This window comes from Brienomyrus brachyistius, chromosome 5, assembly GCF_023856365.1.
Source record: "Brienomyrus brachyistius isolate T26 chromosome 5, BBRACH_0.4, whole genome shotgun sequence".
In the NCBI taxonomy this organism is placed as follows: Eukaryota; Metazoa; Chordata; class Actinopteri; order Osteoglossiformes; family Mormyridae; genus Brienomyrus; species Brienomyrus brachyistius.
This window is the reverse complement of record NC_064537.1, coordinates 879,648-899,082: the sequence shown is the minus strand read 5'-3', so window position 1 is coordinate 899,082 and position 19,435 is coordinate 879,648. Positions and strand designations below refer to the sequence as shown.

Below are 19,435 nucleotides of genomic sequence, written 5' to 3'. Positions count from 1 at the left end.
TCCCCCTCTTCAAGAAAGGGGACCGGAGGGTGTGTTCCAACTACAGGGGGATCACACTCCTCAGCCTCTCTGGTAAGATTTATTCAGGGGTCCTGGAGAGGAGGATCCATCAGATTGTCGAACCTCGGACTCAGGAGGAGCAGTGTGGTTGCTGCTCTGGCCGTGGAACAGTGGACCAGCTCTATACTCTCCGCTGGGTTTTGGAGGGCTCATGGCAGTTTGCCCAACCAGGCTACTTCTGTTTTGTGGACTTGGAGAAGGCATTCAACCGTGTCCCTCGGGGAGTCCTGTGGGGAGTGCTCTGGGAGTATGGGGTGCCAGGTTTCCTTGTAAGGGCTGTTTGGTCCCTGTATGACCGGTATCAGAGCTTGGTCCGCATTGTTGGCAGTAAGTCGGACTCATTTCCAGTGAGGGTTGGACTCAGGGCTGCCCTTCTGATTCTGTTCAAAACTTTTATGGATAGAATTTCTAGGCGCAGCCAGGGCGTTGAGGGTGTCCAGTTCGGTGACCTCAGGATTAGGTCTCTGCTTTTTGCAGATGATGTGCTTCTGACCATGACCTTTGGCTCTCAATGGAGCAGTTCGCAGCCGAGTTTTCCTGCTTAGACTTCTGCCCCCGTAACCTGACCCGGAAAAGTGGTAGGAGATACATGCAATGATCAGACAAGGTCCACATAAGCAAACACATGCTTGAAAATAAGGAAATGCAACCATTAACAACATCAGTACAACAAGGGCTATTTACAATAGCATGTGTTTTACTGCAAGTTAATGTTTTTACGTAAAATATCTTCTTTTCAGCAAATACAGTCCATAAAGTACTATTTTACGCTATTTTACAATGTTTTCTCTCCGTTTTGTCTGTATAAGTTTATTCTCGCTTGCTGTTGTCTGCTGTCATTTTAAGGATTGTGCAGTAATACTAAAAACTGCTAAAAACTGAACTTTGCTGTCTGACTCATGATTTCTTTGCCACTGAAATGCTATAATATTTGATTTATTCGACCTGCAACATATTTATACTTTACTATTATATCTGGCCAGCAGATCGATCTTTTGTTTTTCTCAGAATATAAAAACAATGTAACCTGATTCCGCCAGAAAGCTGACAAGTTGTTTCACAAGTTTCTGACCCAGGGGCGTTTTTTCGGTAGAAGCGTGTGGAACTAACCCTAACTAACCCTAACCCTAACTAACCCTAACCCTAGCGCTGGACTGGGAGAAAGTCCGGCACCAGCATTGGCATCGCGTTGGTGGAAACAAGGCTAATGTGAACACAGACCAGTGGGGGAGTGGGGAGGGGGGCCAGTTGTACTAGAGCATGATACAAAGCAACCAGGCTAAGTGTGAATACATGCTAATAGTGCTTTTCTACCACCAAAAATTCAGACGTTCCGTAAACTGACGGTTTTCCACTGTTGCTTATGCTCGCTGTAGCCACGCTGTACTTTGCACTGACATGATGTTGTTTACTGAAAGTGAAACTAAACTGAGCTGGCTGTGTTAGCACCATCTGATTGGTCAAAATGCACTGATACCAATTATATGTATTAATATGCATGAATTATCTGAAGGGAAAATGGGCATATTCTATATATATTATACATTATTATTAGTAGTATTACACATAGCTGTAGCACCCTGGGAGTAGGATGGCGATAAGGAAGTAGACTGGTAACCCATTTCCCATTGTGTTCTACATTACTGGGAGCAGCAGTGTTCCCAGTAATACCAAATAAAAGCTATCTGCATGTCCCCAGTATCTGCCCACTATGTGAAAACTAAATAACTGAAGCATCCTAAGTTCCTTGTACTTGTGCAACAGGAGCAACTTAAGCATGTGGAGCCTTTCATCACAATACTGAGCCCACAAGATGGCTCCCTGTGGGCATCTAGGGCTGAGCCTGGCTGGCTGATGTTGCTGCTCCAGGTTCTCACCCCCAGACCACCTCAGGTAGCCATATTCTGGGCAGGGTCCATGGCTCTTCTGGGCACGTTTCCCTGGGGATGTTTGCTGGACCATAGTTTGTCTGGCCTCTACCCACAGACCTGTTCACCAAAGAAGCCCCTACCAGATGCACCAGCTACAAGTGGCACTGATGGCTCTGTGGATCGTTAGGCCCTGCAGACCCCTGCCCCAGGCGGACGTCATGATGTGGAGGGACGACAAGTATTATTCTTCATAGGTCATGTAATACTGCTTTTTTATTTCAGATTTTTCTGCAGAAATATTGTGAATCTCTTAGTCGGCATTGACAGTCATTCTGATGTGTTCAGAAAACAAATTTCATATTTAATTCCTCACTGGATTTCAGGAAAATACGACATAACTGAAATTGTTATTTCCATATGTTCATGTTTTTTATTTTTTCATTTCAGACAATTTGAGTCGAAATATCAAAACATAGTGAAGATTGAAACTGAAACTTCTCTCATTTTCATTTTCATTTAGAAGGAAGGTTCTACTTAAAAGCTATGAGAGATCCGGAAGATTTAGAAGTTTACATTCTTCTGTGTGGTAAGCAGGTGAAGCACGGCTGAGGAACCAACATGTTCTCAGGCAGGAAATTGTAAAGGACAACACCTGGGCAAACACGCATACACACAGACGGACAGGTGACAGCTTAGGTGGGACAGCCGAAAGTCAAGAGGTCTGTGGTGGAAGTTGTGATGCTCAGGCAGGTCTGCCGATATTCCTCTTTCTGACAGTCCTCGTTGGTGGGCCAGTACTCAATCCACGTCCCACCTCCCAGCATGTAGAGACTGCAGCAGAATAAATCAGATCAGGGCAGGTTTTCAGAGCCACATCGGTGAACAACATTCATCAGGAGTGCTCTAAATAGCGGTATAAATTAAAACAGTAAATAAGTTTGCCCTCTTCTTCCTATCTACACCAAAGGGATGGAAGTTCTTTCTTACTCAGCCAGTTTTGTGGATAATGGCAGCAGCAGCTTCGATGTTGGGGGCTGGATAATTACATGCATCTTTGGTTGTACATATAAAGAGTAGATGTGAGAACGGCCCCCACCTGTCCTTGTCGCCCTTCATGAGGTCGTCCGACTTGCCCATCAGCAGGTAGGTCTTTCCCACCTGCAGGTCAATTGCGTCTCTGCAGTAAGGGTGTGAAATGAACTGGCGTCTTTGGCCCTGAACCCCAGTGTCGGTTCCTGGTGAGACAGAGAGGAAGCGGATGGGCAGTTACAGTGGCTTACACAGAGCGACGTCCTGGTGAGATTCAGAAGAAGCCCGGCTTGGGACCAGGTCAGGCTGTACCTTCTTTGATCACCTCGACGATCTGTAGGATGAAATGGTCCAGGGTATGAGAGAGCACAGCATCCTGCACCATGGCTTTGTAAACTGTGAAAACCAGGAGGGCTTCATGAGCACACATCTCCACGCCCACATGCTGGACTTTGTGTCTATGCTCTACTGCAGCCCTCCGCATCTGATGAAGCACCACGACACGCCAAGTTCACATTACGTGACTCTCAAAGACATCTGTTTGCTGTACTGTTTAAACTGCACAACTTGTCCAGTCATCAGGGGCCACAAGCTCCACAAGATCTTTAACCAGGAGGAATCTTCGATGGGTCTATCTGGTCTCCAAACTACGTTTTGTCAAGAAAACACATGCAAGAAGCAACAGCAGGAAATGCTTGTTGATAATGTATAACTCCTCCTCCATTGTTTGCCAAGTAACTGGCTATAGCTCATCGCCACATTCATTGCCAGTTGCAACCGGGTCACAACACATTTTACACCACAGGATTTGGAGTCACTGACAGGTCCAGATATTTAACCTGCCGGATATTTGATGTGCATCTATGACACACTGACGAGTCTGTCGGATTCTGTCTTTGAACAGTTCATGAACAGCGACTGAGTGCCGATTTGCCAGCACTGTGCAAACACCGATTTGCCTCTGATGTAGGGCTTGTGTTGGCGATTTCCAGATACTGTTGATCAGTGGAAAATCTGGGCTAAAACCGTGTAGTGTGAACTTAGCATACTTCAGAAGGTTAGTACCATAGTCGACACCAGCGTTACATGCTTCTGTGTAGCGGTCCAGGTCATCTTTTCCAAGTTTTTTCTGTAAGCTGCAGTTCTCTAAGGGGGCAACAGAGAATTACTATCCATACATCAATTTTACATGAAAAGTTATACAAGTGAAAATCCAGAATGATGTTAGAGAGTGCCTGCGGTCTGAACACAGGGCAGGGGGAACTCAGAATCGCATGCCTGTACTTAAAAATAAAGAGACAAACAACATCAACTCTCCTGCTCAGCTCCATCCCACATTCCCGTGATTTTGGAGGATCAGAACAGACTCCAGACTCACTCGTACTATGTACTGAAAAGGAAACTCATGCTTAATACATTTGGTTATTACTCATGAGTGACATTTCATACCTTCAGCACACCGGCACACATCTTCATGGCAGATGCGGTTCAGGCTCCCATTCATCTTCTCTGGATGGTATAACTGCGTACAGCGATTCTCTGCAACAGCAGCAGCAGCAGTTGCATTAAGTGAGGCTGCTTGCTGATCCTCTGGACTTAAAGGTCATAAGTCCTAGTGACAGCAGACACTTCGTTGCCCCATGATTGAGTAAAACGGGGTGGTCAAAGGCATGAAGATGGCGAGTTGTGAGTGGAGGGCTGGCGCTCACCCATAGAGTAGTACTCATAGACAGTGATGCCAGCGGGCTGGAGGATGCCCACTTTCTGCTCCTTGTGCAGCTTGAAGACCACTCTGTCAGGCACCTTACGAGAGACCTGGAGAAACAGGAAGTGTGGCAGATGTGTCACTGCACAGGTCAAAATGCAGAAACCCGAGCAGAACCCTGAGGAACGCTTGTGGAGGCCTCACACCTTGTCCATGTAGAGGATGAGGGAGCCCTTCTGAGACAACTGCTTGTCCATCTCAAACCGCTGAACATACCTGTCCTTTCCTGTGGTTAGCTGTGGGACAGAGAGAAGGCCATCACCCACAATTCTGAGCGGCAGGACCATGAACATTGTACACTGCCCTCGATCCTTAGGTATTCTTTACTTGGGGTGTGCGATTTGACGATATTAGGTCATGAACATCTAAAATGTCCACACAATCTGCCTTTACGGAGAGATCGTTAGTGTCCGAACATTCAATACACAACAGGCAAGACATTCCCTATTTGGCAATGTAGTGGCCTGGACGACATGGAAGAGTTGGTTCCTAAGTAGAATATCAGTAATATGGAAGATCTTTGGATTTTCCAAAACAGATATGGTTAATTTTCGGTAACTCGGAAAATCTCTTACAAAACAAAATGAAAAGAACTGTGATAAGATTTTGTAAGATTCTGCCTGAAAAATTTCTATTATATTTTTCCCATATCACCCAAATCTTCACACAAGATGGGATACCAGACAGTCACATTATACAAAAGCTCCACCTTACAAAAGACAGACGTCAGTTTGGGATTATGATCCTTTTACCCTTCTCAGGTCATCCTGATCTGCTACAAAGCCAGTGAGGAGGGTGATGTCCAGAACAGTCATGGTGGCATCTCTCTCTGTAGACAGGTACCTAGGGAACAGATCAAAAAGAGGGCAAGGCTATTCCTGTGATTCACATGTCGTTTATACAGAGTCTCCATTCCTGTGACTCACATGCCGTTTTTACAGTCTCCATTCCTGTGACTCACATGCCGTTTGTACAGAGTCTCCATTTCTGTGACTTACATGTCGTTTATACAGAGTCTCCATTCCTGTGACTCACATGCCGTTTATACAGAGTCTCTATTCCTGTGACTCACATGCCGTTTATAGAGTCTCCTTTCCTGTGACTCACATACCGTTTATACAGTCTCCATTCCTGTGACTCACATGCCATTTATACAGAGTCTCCATTCCTTTGACTCACATGCCGTTTATAGAGTCTCTGTTCCTGTGACTCACATGTCGTTTATACAGAGTCTCCATTCCTGTGACTCACATGCCGTTTATACAGAGTCTCCATTCCTGTGATTCATATACCATTTATACAGAGTCTCGATTCCTGTGACTCACATACCGTTTATACAGAGTCTCCATTCCTGTGATTCATATACCATTTATACAGAGTCTCGATTCCTGTGACTCACATACCGTTTATACAGAGTCTCCATTTCTGCGACTCATGTTCCATTGATACAAAGTCTCCATTTCCATAGCTGCTGTGTTAATGCCATTTCAAAGACTGCCCTTGCAATTCTTCTGAATCAACAAATGTTTTACTATGTTCCGTTTGATATTAAAGTTCAATTTAAAATGCTATAAGAAATGCCATTATAGACATAATAAGACTGGACAACAGATGCTGCACTGTCTGACTGAAACATGTTGACTTACGTCATGTCGATCTCAAGTTTGTACGATTCCAGGTAGTCCTGCTTTGTTGCTAAGAAAAAAAGGAGTGTATATTTTACAATGAGTATTATACAGAATAGCACTAAGAAAGACTCAAGTTTAAGGTCTAATTTACAGTCTATTATTTATTACTATATATTTATTATTACTATTGCTTTTTTTGTATTGGGACACTTGATGACTAAAAGATCTTTAAGGAAAACTCCATAGTATCTACAGCATCCATGTCCTCAAAAGGGGGGATGTGATCCGTTCACACAAAGTTATGAGTGAAAATGATAAACTGAGGCACCATTATGCTGGGGGTAGCACACAGACACTCAGACTCACATATAATGATGATGACAGAATTAAGCAGGAATATCTAAGTCTACAGGCTGAGTTAAAAAATGATATTAGACGAGCTAAAAGAAATGTCGAAAGGATGGTTGCATTGGAAGCTAAGGATGACGTTAAAAGTTTCTTCCAGTATTTTAACTCTAAAAGAGCTCTAAAACCTGAAATTACTAATCTGCAGGATAGTAAGGGTCTTATAATAGTAAACGACATTGATATAGCAAATGAGTTCAATGATAGTTTTGCACGGGTATTCACTGTTGAGGACCTTAGTAATTTACCAGTTATTACCTATCCAGCATTGTCTATAGCTAATATATATATAACTGAAGCACATGTTTTACAAAGCCTAGCTAAGCTCAAAATAAATAAATCACAGGGCCCTGATGGCATCTTACCTATAGTGTTAAAAGAGATGAGGGATATTATTTGCCGACCCTTAACTTTACTGTTTCAAAAATCCTTATCTGAAGGTGTGGTACCTTCTGATTGGAAGCACGCCTTCATAACGCCTATTTTCAAAAAAGGGGATAGAAGTAATTTGTCTAACTATAGGCCAATCAGTCTAACGTGTATAACTGGTAAAGTTATGGAGGCTATAATCAAAGAGAAAATGGTAGATTACCTGGACTCCAATAACATTTTGCGGGATAGCCAGCATGGATTTAGGAGAGGTAGATCCTGTTTAACAAATCTGTTGGAGTTTTTTGAGGAAGCTACTCAGGAAGTTGATGATAAGAAGGCCTATGATGTCATCTACTTAGATTTCCAAAAGGCTTTTGATGTTGTCCCCCACAAGAGGCTCCTACTTAAACTCAAAGCGACTGGTATTTTAGGTACCGTAGCGACCTGGATTGATAACTGGTTAACAGATAGGAAACAGCGAGTAGTTATAAGAGGCACAATGTCACAGTGGGCTTGCGTTCATAGTGGGGTACCGCAGGGTTCGATTTTAGGACCACTATTGTTCCTAATTTACATAAATGATATGGATACCAATATATACAGTAAACTGGTGAAATTTGCAGATGACACCAAGGTGGGTGGTGTAGCAGATACTGAATTAGTGGCTCAGCAGCTACAGCGGGATCTTGATTTAATAAGTGACTGGGCCGATACCTGGCAGATGAAATTTAACGTCGATAAATGTAAGGTACTCCATCTAGGGAGCAGAAATATAAAGTACAGGTATTTCATGGGTGTCACTGAAATAAAGGTAGCTGATCATGAGAAAGACCTTGGTGTGTATGTTGATGCTTCCATGTCCCATTCTCGCCAGTGTGGGGAAGCAATAAAAAAGGCCAATAGGATGTTGGGGTATATCCCCAGGTGTGTGGAGTTTAAGTCAAGGGAGGTAATGCTAAGATTATACAATTCCTTGGTGAGACCTCACCTAGAATATTGTGTGCAGGTTTGGTCACCATATCTTAAAAAGGACATTGTGGCCTTAGAAAAGGTGCAGCGTAGGGCCACAAAAATGATTCCTGGTCTTAGAGGTATGTCATACGAGGAACGGTTACTTGAGCTAAATCTGTTCAGTCTCAAGCAAAGGAGATTGAGGGGGGACATGATCCAGGTATATAAGATTCTAACAGGTTTGGATGCTGTTCAACCAAATAGTTACTTCAGCATTAGTTTAAATACACGAACTCGTGGCCATAGGTGGAAATTAGCGGGAGAACATTTCAAGCTGGATTTAAGGAAGCACTTCTTTACGCAGCGTGTAGTCAGAGTATGGAATAGCCTTCCTGATAATGTAGTGCAAGCTGAATCCTTGGGTTCCTTTAAATCAGAGCTAGATAAGATTTTAACGACTCTGAGCTATTAGTTTAGTTCTCCCCAAGCGAGCTTGATGGGCCGAATGGCCTCCTCTCGTTTGTATAGTTCTTATGTTCTTATGTTCTTATAAACACACACACGCACACATACATACATACACGCACCCCCAGCCCTGAAGGTGGCAGCAGAGGTATATTCGCGTGTGCATATATATGTAAGTATTTGCACAAGTGTGTGTGTGTGCGCGCGCATCTGTTTGTACGTGTCTGTACATATGTATGCATGTATGGGCGCACACACATGTGTGTGTGTGCATGTGCTTATATGCGTGTTTATATGTGTGTTTGTGTGTTTGCGTGTTCTTCTCATATTTTACTGTTTCTGCTCGTGCTTCCATTGTCCTCCCACAGTTCAGAGACATGCAGGAATGTTAATTGGTCTCTATATTGCCCACAAACATTATGCGAATGGTGTCCCCCAGCCTCACGTCCTGTGCTGCCTGGGATAGACTACCCTCCCCCATGGAATAGAATTTTACTATGGTGTTAAAGGTCCAGATAAGGAGTGTAGGCCAAAGGATCACCGAAGGTCTCCCTTCTACTTAGTATTTGTAATTACCTGTTTTTGTCAGTTTCACCTTCAGGTCAAAGTTCTTACAGGCCACTTTCTCTTCAGCAGGTAAGGCGTTGTACATGGTCATGACCTGTGGTAAGAATGGTTCTGCTGGTAACTGGCCCGATATGCAATAGTCGGGTATGATATGGTCCAGAGTGTATTGATCCTCTACGCTATGGCCCAGTATACTATGGTCCGGTACGCTATGGTCTGGCACGCTATGGTCCGGTATGTTATGGCCCAGTATACTATGGTCTGGTATGCTATGGTCCGGTACACTATGGTCCGGTATGCTATGGCCCAGTATACTATGGCCCGGTATGCTATGGTCCGGTACACTATGGTCCGGTATGCTATGGCCCAGTATGCTATGGTCTGGTACGCTATGGTCCAGTATGCTATGGCCCGGTATGCTATGGTCCGGTATGCTATGGGCCGGTACGCTATGGTCCGGTACGCTATGGTCCGGAATGCTATGGTCCAGTATGCTATGGCCCAGTATGCTATGGTCCGGTATGCTATGGTCCGGTATGCTATGGTCCGGTACGCTATGGTCCGGTATGCTATGGCCCAGTATACTATGGTCCAGTATGCTATGGTCTGCTACGCTATGGTCTGCTATGCTATGGTCCGGTATGCTATGGTCCGGAATGCTATGGTCCAGTATGCTATGGCCCAGTATGCTATGGTATGCTACGCTATGGTCCGGTATGCTATGGCCCAGTATACTATGGTCCAGTATGCTATGGTCCAGTATGCTATGGCCCAGTATACTATGGTCCGGTATGCTATGGTCCAGTATGCTATGGTCCAGTATGCTATGGTCCGGTACGCTATGGTCCGGTATGCTATGGCCCAGTATACTATGGTCCGGTATACTATGGTCCGGTATGCTATGGCCCAGTATACTATGGTCCGGTATGCTATGGTCCGGTATGCAGAGTACCTCCCCTGTCTGTTACCATGTTCCTGATCCCATTCACTGCTAGCTTTGGTCTCCCTTCTGTTTGACCCCTCAAGGCCCTTTACTTTTGGTTGCTTGATTTTTGTTTAGCCTCAGATTGTGAATAAACCTCACGCAATCCCACCTACGGCTGTGTCTGGGTTCTCCCTCCACTGTGTCATGACATTTGTTTTTCTTTTTACATAAAGGGTCGATGGTTAGCATAAAGGAAGCTGAGACACTCCCAATGAATTCTAAAATCAGCCTCAATACCTTAAGACATCTTCGTTAATATAAAAATATATCACACTGTGATAACATAAGGATGGGCCACACTAGGGTCTGCCTGCTCAGGACAAGAGGATGAACCCTCTGAACTTCTAGATCTGATGTGAACCCAATGGAGACTCTCCCGCCTCCTCCTCACAGCAGGTGGCACAGGCAGACTCACCGACACGACCCCCTGCCCGGTCCCTTTCGCTGTGATGTTGAGATCTTGATTATAGTTGACCTGCAGACATAGAGTTTGCCTTACTATGCACGTCAGGGAACTTAAAGCCAGCGATCAGCTATCTGCACAGCATCCTTCTGGGAATGTTCAGATGCTTTCATAGACATGATGCTACATACAAGCACTGATCCTCAGTTTCCATTAAAGTGCTGTGCAGTATATTCAAGCTTTTTCTTGAGCACTGTACCACCTGTGTCTCACCTTCAGGGAGCGGGTTAAGTAGGCGTTGCCCTTGTTAAAGGTCCATGCGAGGGGTTTACTGCGACCTGCAACGCTGATATCCACCTGAAGGTTGATGTCCTTCAGTTCAGTCACGTCTGTGTAGTACTGAGCCACGGCCTGGAAGACCATGATGGTGGCCTGGGGACAAAACAAAAGGATGACATTCCATTGGCTCCATCGAATACATAGATAAACTAAACTTTTTGTTTTTGATGTCATCGATCTGGACATTAGTCTGGTTCCAATGATTTGGCGACACCTGCAGGTCTATACCTGGGTGGAGCCATGCCCTCCGCCATAGAACTGCTGCTTGGTCAGCCATTCCACCACGGGTCCGGCCTTGTCGAACTCCTTGGCCCTGACCAGAGCCAGCAGCGCATATGCAGTGGCCTCCAGGGTGAAGAGATGGCTCCCAATGACCGGCCAGTGGGTTTTATCTACAGGGCCCCATAAAAGATCACTGTATAATTAGGCTAAATACGGAACATATCTAACCTGACACTCAATTAGCGTAACGAATTTTAGTACAGGCAGCGTCCAGGTTATGAATGAGATCCGTTCCCTAAGTCTGTCTTTCAGTGGAATTTGTAGGTAAGTTAGAAAAATAATAATACAGTGCATAATAATAATAATACTGTGCATAATAATAATAATAATAATAATAATAATTACAGTGGGTAATAATACAGTGCATAATAATAATAATACAGTGCGTAATAATCCATCCATCCATCCATCCATCCATCCATCATCTTCCGCTTAATCCGGGTTCAGGTCGCGGGGGCAGCAGTCTCAGCAGGGAGGCCCAGACTTCCCTCTCCCAAGCCACTTCATCCAGCTCCTATAGGGGGATCCCGAGGCGTTCCCAGGCCAGCCGTGAGACAAAGTCTCTCCAGCGTGTCCTGGGTCTCCCCAGGGGCCTCCTCCCAGTGGGACATGCCCAGAACACATCACCAGGGAGGCGTCCAGGAGGCATCCTAATCAGATGCCCGAGCCACCTCATCTGGCTCCTCTCGATGCGGAGGAGTGGCAGCTCTACTCTGAGTCCCTCCCGAATGACTGAGCTCCTCACCCTATGGGAGAGCCCAGTCACCCTGTGGAGGAAACTCATTTTGGCCACTTGCACTTGCGATCTCGCTCATGACCATAGGTGAGGGTAGGAATGTAGATCGACTGGTAAATCGAGAGCTTCGCCTTTTGGCTCAGCTCTCTCTTCACCATGACAGACCGATGTAGCGCCCGCATGACTTCTGACGCCGCACCGATCTCCCTGTCGACCTCCCGCTCGATTTACAACACTCGTGAACAAGACCCCAAGATACTTAAACTCCTTCACTTGGGGGAGGACCCCATCCCCGACCCGGAGAGAGCATTCTACCCTTTTCTGGCTGAGAACCATGGTCTCGGGTTTGGAGGTGCTGATCCTCATCCCAGCCGCTTCACACTCGGCTGTGAACTGTCCCAGTGTGAGTCGAAGGTCACGGTCCGATGAGGCCAACAGAACCACATCATCTGCAAAAAGCAGAGACCTAATCCTGAGGTCACCAAACCGGACACCCTCAACGCGCTGGCTGCACCTAGAAATTCTGTCCATAAAAACTATGAACAGAATCTGTGACAAAGGGCAGCCATGACGGAGTCCAACTCTCACCGGAAACGAGTCCGACTTATTGCCACCCATGCGAACCAGGCTCTGGCACAGGTCATACAGGAACCGAACCGGCCTTAAAAGGAAGCCTGGTACCCCATACTCTCGGAGCACCCCCCACAGGACTCCCTGAGGGACACGGTCGAATGCCTTCTCCAAGTCCACAAAACACATGTAGACTGGTCGGGCAAACTCCCATGAGCCCTCCAAAACCCTGCTGAGAGTATAGAGCTGGTCCACTGTTCCACGGCCAGGGCGAAAACCACACTGCTCCTCCTGAATCCGAGATTCGACAATCCGGCGGACCCTCCTCTCCAGGACCCCCGAATAGACCTTACCAGGGAGGCTGAGGAGTGTGATCCCCCTATAGTTGGAGCACACCCTCCGGTCCCCCTTCTTAAAGAGGGGGACCACCACTCTGGTCTGCCAGTCCAGAGGCATTGCTCTCTATGTCCACACGATGCTGCATATGCATGTCAACCAGGACAGCCCCGCAACCTCCAGAGCCTTGAGGAACTCCGGGCGAATCTCATCCACCCCCGGGGCCCGGCCACCGAGGAGCTTTTTAACCACCTCAGCGACCTCCGCCCCAGATATAGATGAGTCCACCCCGAAGTCCCCACAATCTGCTTCCATATCGGAAGGCGTTCCGAGTTGAGGTCAGCAGCGCACCATCCCCACCATAAACAGTGTTGAAGTTACACTGCTTTCCCGCCCTGAGCCGCCAGATAGTGGACCAGAACCTCCTTGAAGCCGTCCGAAAGTCATTTTCCATGGCCTCACCAAACTTCTCCCACACGCGAGTTTTTGCCTCAGCAACCACCAAAGCCGCATCCCGCGTAGCCTGCCGGTAGCCGTCAGCTGCGTCTGGAGTCCCACAGGCCAAAAAGGCCCGATAGGACTCCTTCTTCAGCTTGACGGCATCCCTCACCACCGGTGTCCACCAGCGGGTTCGGGGATTGCCGCAATGACAGGCACCGACCACCTTGCGGCCACAGCTCCAGTCAGCGGCCTCCACGATGGAGGCGCGGAACATGGCCCATTCGGACTCAATGTCCCCCGCCTCCCCCGGGATATGGGAGAAGTTCTGCCGGAGGTAGGAGTTGAAACTCCTCCTGACAGGGAATTCTGCCAGACGTTCCCAGCAGACCCTCACTATACGCTTAGGCCTGCCAGGCCTGTCCAACTTCCTCCCCCACCAGCAGAGCCAACCCACCACCAGGTAGTGATCGATTGACAGCTCCACCCTTCTCTTCACCCGAGTGTCCAAAACATGCGGCCAAAAGTCCGACGACACAACTACAAAGTCGATCATCGAACTGCGGCCTAGGGTGTCCTGGTGCCAAGTGCACATATGGACACCCTTATGTTTGAACATGGTGTTCATTATGGACAATCCATGATGAGCACAGAAGTCTAATAACAAAGCACCACTCGGGTTCAGATCGGGGAGGCCGTTCCTCCCAATCACGCCCCTCCTGGTCTCACTGTCATTGCCCACGTGAGCATTGAAGTCCCCTAGCAGAACAAGAGCGTCCCCAGGAGGAGCGCTCTCCAACACCCCTTCCAAGGACTCCAAAAAGGGTGGGTATTCTGAACTGCCATTTGGCGCATAAGCGCAAACAACAGTCAGGACCCGTCCCTCCACCCAAAGACGAAGGGAGGCTACCCTCTCGTCCACTGCGGTAAACCCCAATGTACAGGCACCCAGCTTGGGGGCAATAAGTATGCCCACCCCCGCTCGGCGCCTCTCCCTGCGGGCAAATCCAGAGTGGAGACTGGTTCCAGAGCCCAAGCCATGCGTCGAGGTGAGTCCGACTATATCTAGCCGGAACTTCACAACCTCGCTTCACATTCCATGTCCCTAGAGCTAGCTTCTGCAGCCGAGGATCAGATTGCCAAGGTCCCCGCCTTTGGCCGCCGCCCAGATCACATAGCACCGGACCGCTATGGCCCCTCCCTTGGGTGGTGAGCCCATTGGAGGGGGGACCCACGTGCCTTGTTCGGACTGCGCCCGACCAGGCGCCATGAGTGTAGGCGTGGCCACCAGGCGCTCGCCCTCAAGCCCCACCCCCAGGCCTGGCTCCAGGGGGGGGGCGGGGGCCCGGTGACCCACATCCGGGCAAGGGAAATCGTGGGTCCAAAATCTTTTTCTTCATAGGTGTCTTCTGAGCCGCATTTCGTGTGGTTCCTCACCCAGGACCTGTTTGCCTTGGGTGACCCTACCAGGGGCATAAAGCCCCAGACAACATAGCTCCTGAGATCACTGGAACACGCAAACCCCTCCACCACGATAAGGTGTCGGCTCCAGGAGAGGGTGCGTAATAATAATAATAATAATACAGTGTGTAATAATACAGTGCATAATAATAATAATAATAATAATAATACGGTGCGTAATAATACAGTGCATAGCAATTATACAGTAATAATAATAGTAACTACATACGGCACAGTACTGTGCCTCGTGCTGAAGAACTGCTGTTGCACAAAGGATTGGCCAGTTATCCACTGCTTACTAATCCACTCCTCTGCGATGTTCATAATATTTACATTACATTTGATGTCTGTATTGCATTATATGTTTACATTGCACTGTGTTCACATATTATCTGTCAGAAATTATTGTACTTCTTTCATTTTTACTTGCTATTTAATTGTATTTTGCTTTCAGCATCTTAATTTCTATATCTTTAATTTGTGGTTACTGGTACCTGAATGGAGATGCAGAGTAAGATTTTCTGGCTGCTTACTGTACATATGACAATATTATTTAACACATGACTTGAATGTTTTGATGTCCTCTGCTAAACGTTCCTCTGTCTTGCGATGCTCCAGTACAGCTGTTCAGCTTACCTCTGGATGCAAACTTCATCAGGGTGTCCACCTGGTGCTTGCCCTCGTTGGCCAGGGCGTAGGAGGTCATGGCCACAGCATAGGCGTTGGTTAGGGTGCCGATTCTGCCGGTCAGGAAGTCCTGGGCTTTCTTGATGCTATCCGGCAGACTCTGGAAAGAGAAACATTGTTGATTACATGGTGCATGCTCAGTAATTACCAGGGCCGGATGCCAGCTTCTGAGTACTATACAGATGTTTACTTACGCCCACAGTTTGGTGAGCAGATTAATCGTTCACGTAAAATATTAATGACATGCATATTGTGATGCCTGTAAGTTAGTAATCTGTATATATTTGGCGCATCCTTATGTTTATTAAATTCGGTTAGCGGAGCATGCACAAGCTACCGTTTCGGTATGGCATGGAAGCGATATGCACTGAAGTCACACTGAAGAAAGGAACAGCTCAACAGCCAGAACATCTAAGTAAATGTCTGTATACTAGTGAAAAGTTGGCGTCTGTCCAAATGTTCCGCCCGTGATCTAAAGCAGTGTTTCCCAACCTTTTTTGAATTGTGTACCCCCTGAGAGATTTTCTCATACCACAAGTACCCCCTTTGTCAAATGTGTTGATGATTCAATAAAAGTAGAAAGTACAACTGATTATCAAATTTAAAACATTTTATTAAATCTCCATAACTTGAACATTTAATTCATTAAGCAACACATCCCAGATAGATTTTCTTTCTATACCAGGGCACAGCTAATGGAATGGCTGATAATATTTACCCATCATCAGGGAAATTAAATATAAAATTTTTTTCCACGTACCCCCTGTAATGTGCTCGCGTACCACTAGGGGTACGCGTACCCCCGGTTGGGAATCACTGATCTAAAGCCTTGGTGATTATAGCGCTTGCGGCATACATTACGAGTAGCATTGTGTGAGTACATTACGATGCGATATTAAGGAGCCCTAATTGGCACCATCTTCTGGTTACATCCAAAGTATGATGTAGTGCGCCATGACATCATAATGTATAATGTAAAGCCATATGACGTAGTTCCGTGTGACATAATGCTGTGTATGACATAATGCCATGTGATGTACACTACAAATTTGGTGTCACTTAATAAACAAAAATATTATGTAGATTTTGGTGAACAGTGGTCACAGCACACAGTGCACTACAACGAAATGTGTCCTCTGCATTTAACCCACTTATGAAATCATGAGATAGCAGGGGGCAGCTAATTCAATGCCCAGGGAGCACTGCTTGGGGGTGGTACCTTGCTTAGGGTACCTCAGTGGTGCCTTTTGTCTAAGAAAGTATAAGGACTTATGCTATTATAACTTCACTTTCTTTCATGCACAGAAATCAAAATGTTTCATTTTGTGCACAGAATTGACACCAGCACCTTGCATTTGGTGGACAGAAGAAAGTCATTTAGTTAACAAAATGTTATCAACTAAAAAAATTCATTCTGTGCACAAAATCCATCCATTTCATGAATGGAAAAAAAAGTCATTTTGTGGGCAAAATGTATTTCGTGAATGAAAGAAAGTCATTATTTGGATGAAATGCACAGTCCTAAAAGCCAGTTTTGTCGAAGAAATTGATTTGTTGGAATCACGCAATACTTTTGTGGAACCACAAAATCCGTTTAGTGTTTTGCTGAGTCACGAAAAGCATGTAGTAGGTGCCCTGGGGGGGAGTGCCTTCCAGTCAGCAGAATATGGAACGCTGGGATTGATTTTGCAGACCCATGTAATGTCATTTAATTTGAATTTGAAGGTAATAACATTTCAAATAACTCCTGGGCTTATACTTTTACTGTTGCATGTACTCAATAGTTTCACTATTTTTATTACACTTGTAATATTTTTAAGCCAATGAATAATCTTGGTGCCGATTATCACCAATTCTAGTTTACAAGTTCATCAAAATGAAACATTGCTTTCGGTTTCTGTGCAGAAGAGACATCTTCATGCTTTCGTGGACAAAATATGATTCATGCTTGTCTTTCTGTGAAGAAAATGCAGCAAGGCATTCCTTGATTTTGTTATGAAATAATGCTTTTTCTGGCAAAGAATGTATTTTGTGCACAAAAATGACTACTTGACACTTGGCACCCCATAGTGATGTAATGCCGTGTGATGTAATGCCATGTGACATAATGCTGTATGATGTGATGATGTGGGATATGATTCAGCATCACTTAATGCTGTATGAAATAATGCCATTTAATGTAATGCCATGTGATGTAATGCCATGTGACATAATTCCTTGTGATGTAATGCCATGTGACGTAATGCTGTGTGACATAATGCTATGTGATGTAATGCCACGTGACGTAATGCCATATGATGTAATGCCATGTGACGTAATGCCATATGATGTAATGCCATGTGACGTAATGCCATATGATGTAATGTCATGAGATGCAATGCCATATGATGTAACGTCATGTGATGTAATACTGTGTGACGTACTGCCACGTGACGTAATGCTTTGTGTGACTCTCTGAGTTTGGGCTGAATATGAGCAGGAAAGGCCTGCTCTCCCCCACATGCACGTCTTTGAGGTTCATGGGGAAGTCACAATGGAGGGACGAGCTGATGCCCAGGTGTACTCACGCCGACTTTGTCTGCTCCGCATATCGGACGCGCTTCCTGCAACGCGATGAGGACAAACGCCGTAAGCGAGGCATCAGCGTCTTTCCCTCGCACGTTTCCCTGTGAATCAGATAAGATCAGACACTGTCACTGATACAAAATGGACTCCAAACCTAATGTGCCGCTTGTACGTTCAGAAGATTCTTCAAATGATCTTCACTGTCTGCGCAGTGAGTTGTTAGCAAACAAGTGAAAGATAGATACACTCAATTTCAAAAGTTCTTACAAAAAGATTCCCTAATAGCATATCATCTGGCCAATAAGCAGTACATAAATTACATCTAATAAATGTAACACTCAACTCATTTGCTGACTGGCAACTTATCTATGTGCATCTTGCACAGACATCTTGTCTATTAAGAAATGGGTATTACATTATTGGACATAACCTGTATATGTTGAACAGATGCTGGATAGTTGTATATGAGCTATGTGGGTCGGTGTTTTCAGAAAATGTTTTTCTTGCCCCTAATGTATGTTTTGTCGGACGGTTCCTCATCACATACCACCATCTCTCCGTGGTAGACTGGGGCATGCTCTTTGAAGGTGCCGTCAGGCAACTGCACGTTCAAGATCAGCCACTTTGTGCCACTGCAGATCACGTTCTCCTCAATGCTGATGAGACGATATGCCATGGCGAACACCTTGGTCACATATGCTGTCAGCCTGGAGGTGGGATGATGCAGAGTATTGAGTTTAGTGGAGTTCTGGTCAACGATGGAATCGTCTATTAGTGAAATCAGTTACTGCTCACCAGGTGCTGCTTGGTGTATGTATCCAAGCACTGTATGATCCGTCGTCCTTGCGAAACGTCAGCTCCTGTATATAACCTGAGTACAATTAAATGATTAAATTTTTGGATCTGATGTCTCTTAGTGAGTCTCAGTACCAGAAATCCATACATGTTTATCAGTGGTCAAGAGAAACAGTCTGGGGTCTGCTTAGGGTGATGTAGTTCAGGAGTGTGAAGCCTGTGTTTGACACACCTGTGCGGATGTACTTGATGGCCGTCTCTCGCTTATCCACTCCCACCTTCTCCCACTCGCCTGTGCTGTCCAGGTAACGTGAGGCAATGACTGGTCCTGTGAGGCCAATCATGTTCTGCTCCCCGCAGCCTGATGGCTGCTGGATGAGGTTCCCAAGCGGTGAGCCACTGATGACCTGGTAGATGGTCTGGCCAATCTGCTCACCTGAGCGAGTGATGCAGCATGTGAAGCTGGACCCCTGTTATGTTGAGTCCGACACCATGTGGCATCACCCAGCTAAACGTACCCGGTCAGTATAATGCCACACAGCCTTCAGGGAACATCTTCAGACTCATCTCTTCCTGAAGCACATTAACTAACCTCATCCTATTGCTGCTTCACTGACAGTTCTATTGGTTTCCATTGGCAACACTGGATGCTCTCTTTTTATATTTTGCCCTTGAGTTTGTAGGTTTGTTGTTATTTGAATAGCTTTTGATTCTGGGTTTTAGCA

At 45.9% G+C, this 19,435-nt stretch overlaps 1 protein-coding gene across 2 annotated transcripts in view; it reads right to left on the bottom strand.

Moving 5' to 3' along the window:
• Nucleotides 1-2,335: 2,335 nt before the first annotated feature.
• The window catches only part of LOC125741752 (complement C3-like), a 30,582-nt gene continuing 13,482 nt past the window's right edge, over nucleotides 2,336-19,435 (bottom strand). For both annotated transcript variants that reach the window (XM_049013048.1, XM_049013049.1), the window contains 18 exons: nucleotides 18,943-19,146; nucleotides 18,711-18,786; nucleotides 18,463-18,622; nucleotides 17,918-18,016; nucleotides 15,300-15,450; nucleotides 11,069-11,232; nucleotides 10,775-10,933; nucleotides 10,514-10,573; nucleotides 9,123-9,207; nucleotides 6,372-6,420; nucleotides 5,478-5,568; nucleotides 4,872-4,961; nucleotides 4,670-4,775; nucleotides 4,410-4,499; nucleotides 4,026-4,106; nucleotides 3,273-3,356; nucleotides 3,028-3,166; nucleotides 2,336-2,762 (listed from right to left, as the gene is read on the bottom strand). In XM_049013048.1, coding sequence (XP_048869005.1) covers nucleotides 2,624-2,762; nucleotides 3,028-3,166; nucleotides 3,273-3,356; nucleotides 4,026-4,106; nucleotides 4,410-4,499; nucleotides 4,670-4,775; nucleotides 4,872-4,961; nucleotides 5,478-5,568; nucleotides 6,372-6,420; nucleotides 9,123-9,207; nucleotides 10,514-10,573; nucleotides 10,775-10,933; nucleotides 11,069-11,232; nucleotides 15,300-15,450; nucleotides 17,918-18,016; nucleotides 18,463-18,622; nucleotides 18,711-18,786; nucleotides 18,943-19,146 — 2,027 coding nt within the window. In that variant the 3' untranslated portion in view covers nucleotides 2,336-2,623. The remainder of the gene's footprint in view (nucleotides 2,763-3,027; nucleotides 3,167-3,272; nucleotides 3,357-4,025; nucleotides 4,107-4,409; nucleotides 4,500-4,669; nucleotides 4,776-4,871; nucleotides 4,962-5,477; nucleotides 5,569-6,371; nucleotides 6,421-9,122; nucleotides 9,208-10,513; nucleotides 10,574-10,774; nucleotides 10,934-11,068; nucleotides 11,233-15,299; nucleotides 15,451-17,917; nucleotides 18,017-18,462; nucleotides 18,623-18,710; nucleotides 18,787-18,942; nucleotides 19,147-19,435) is intronic.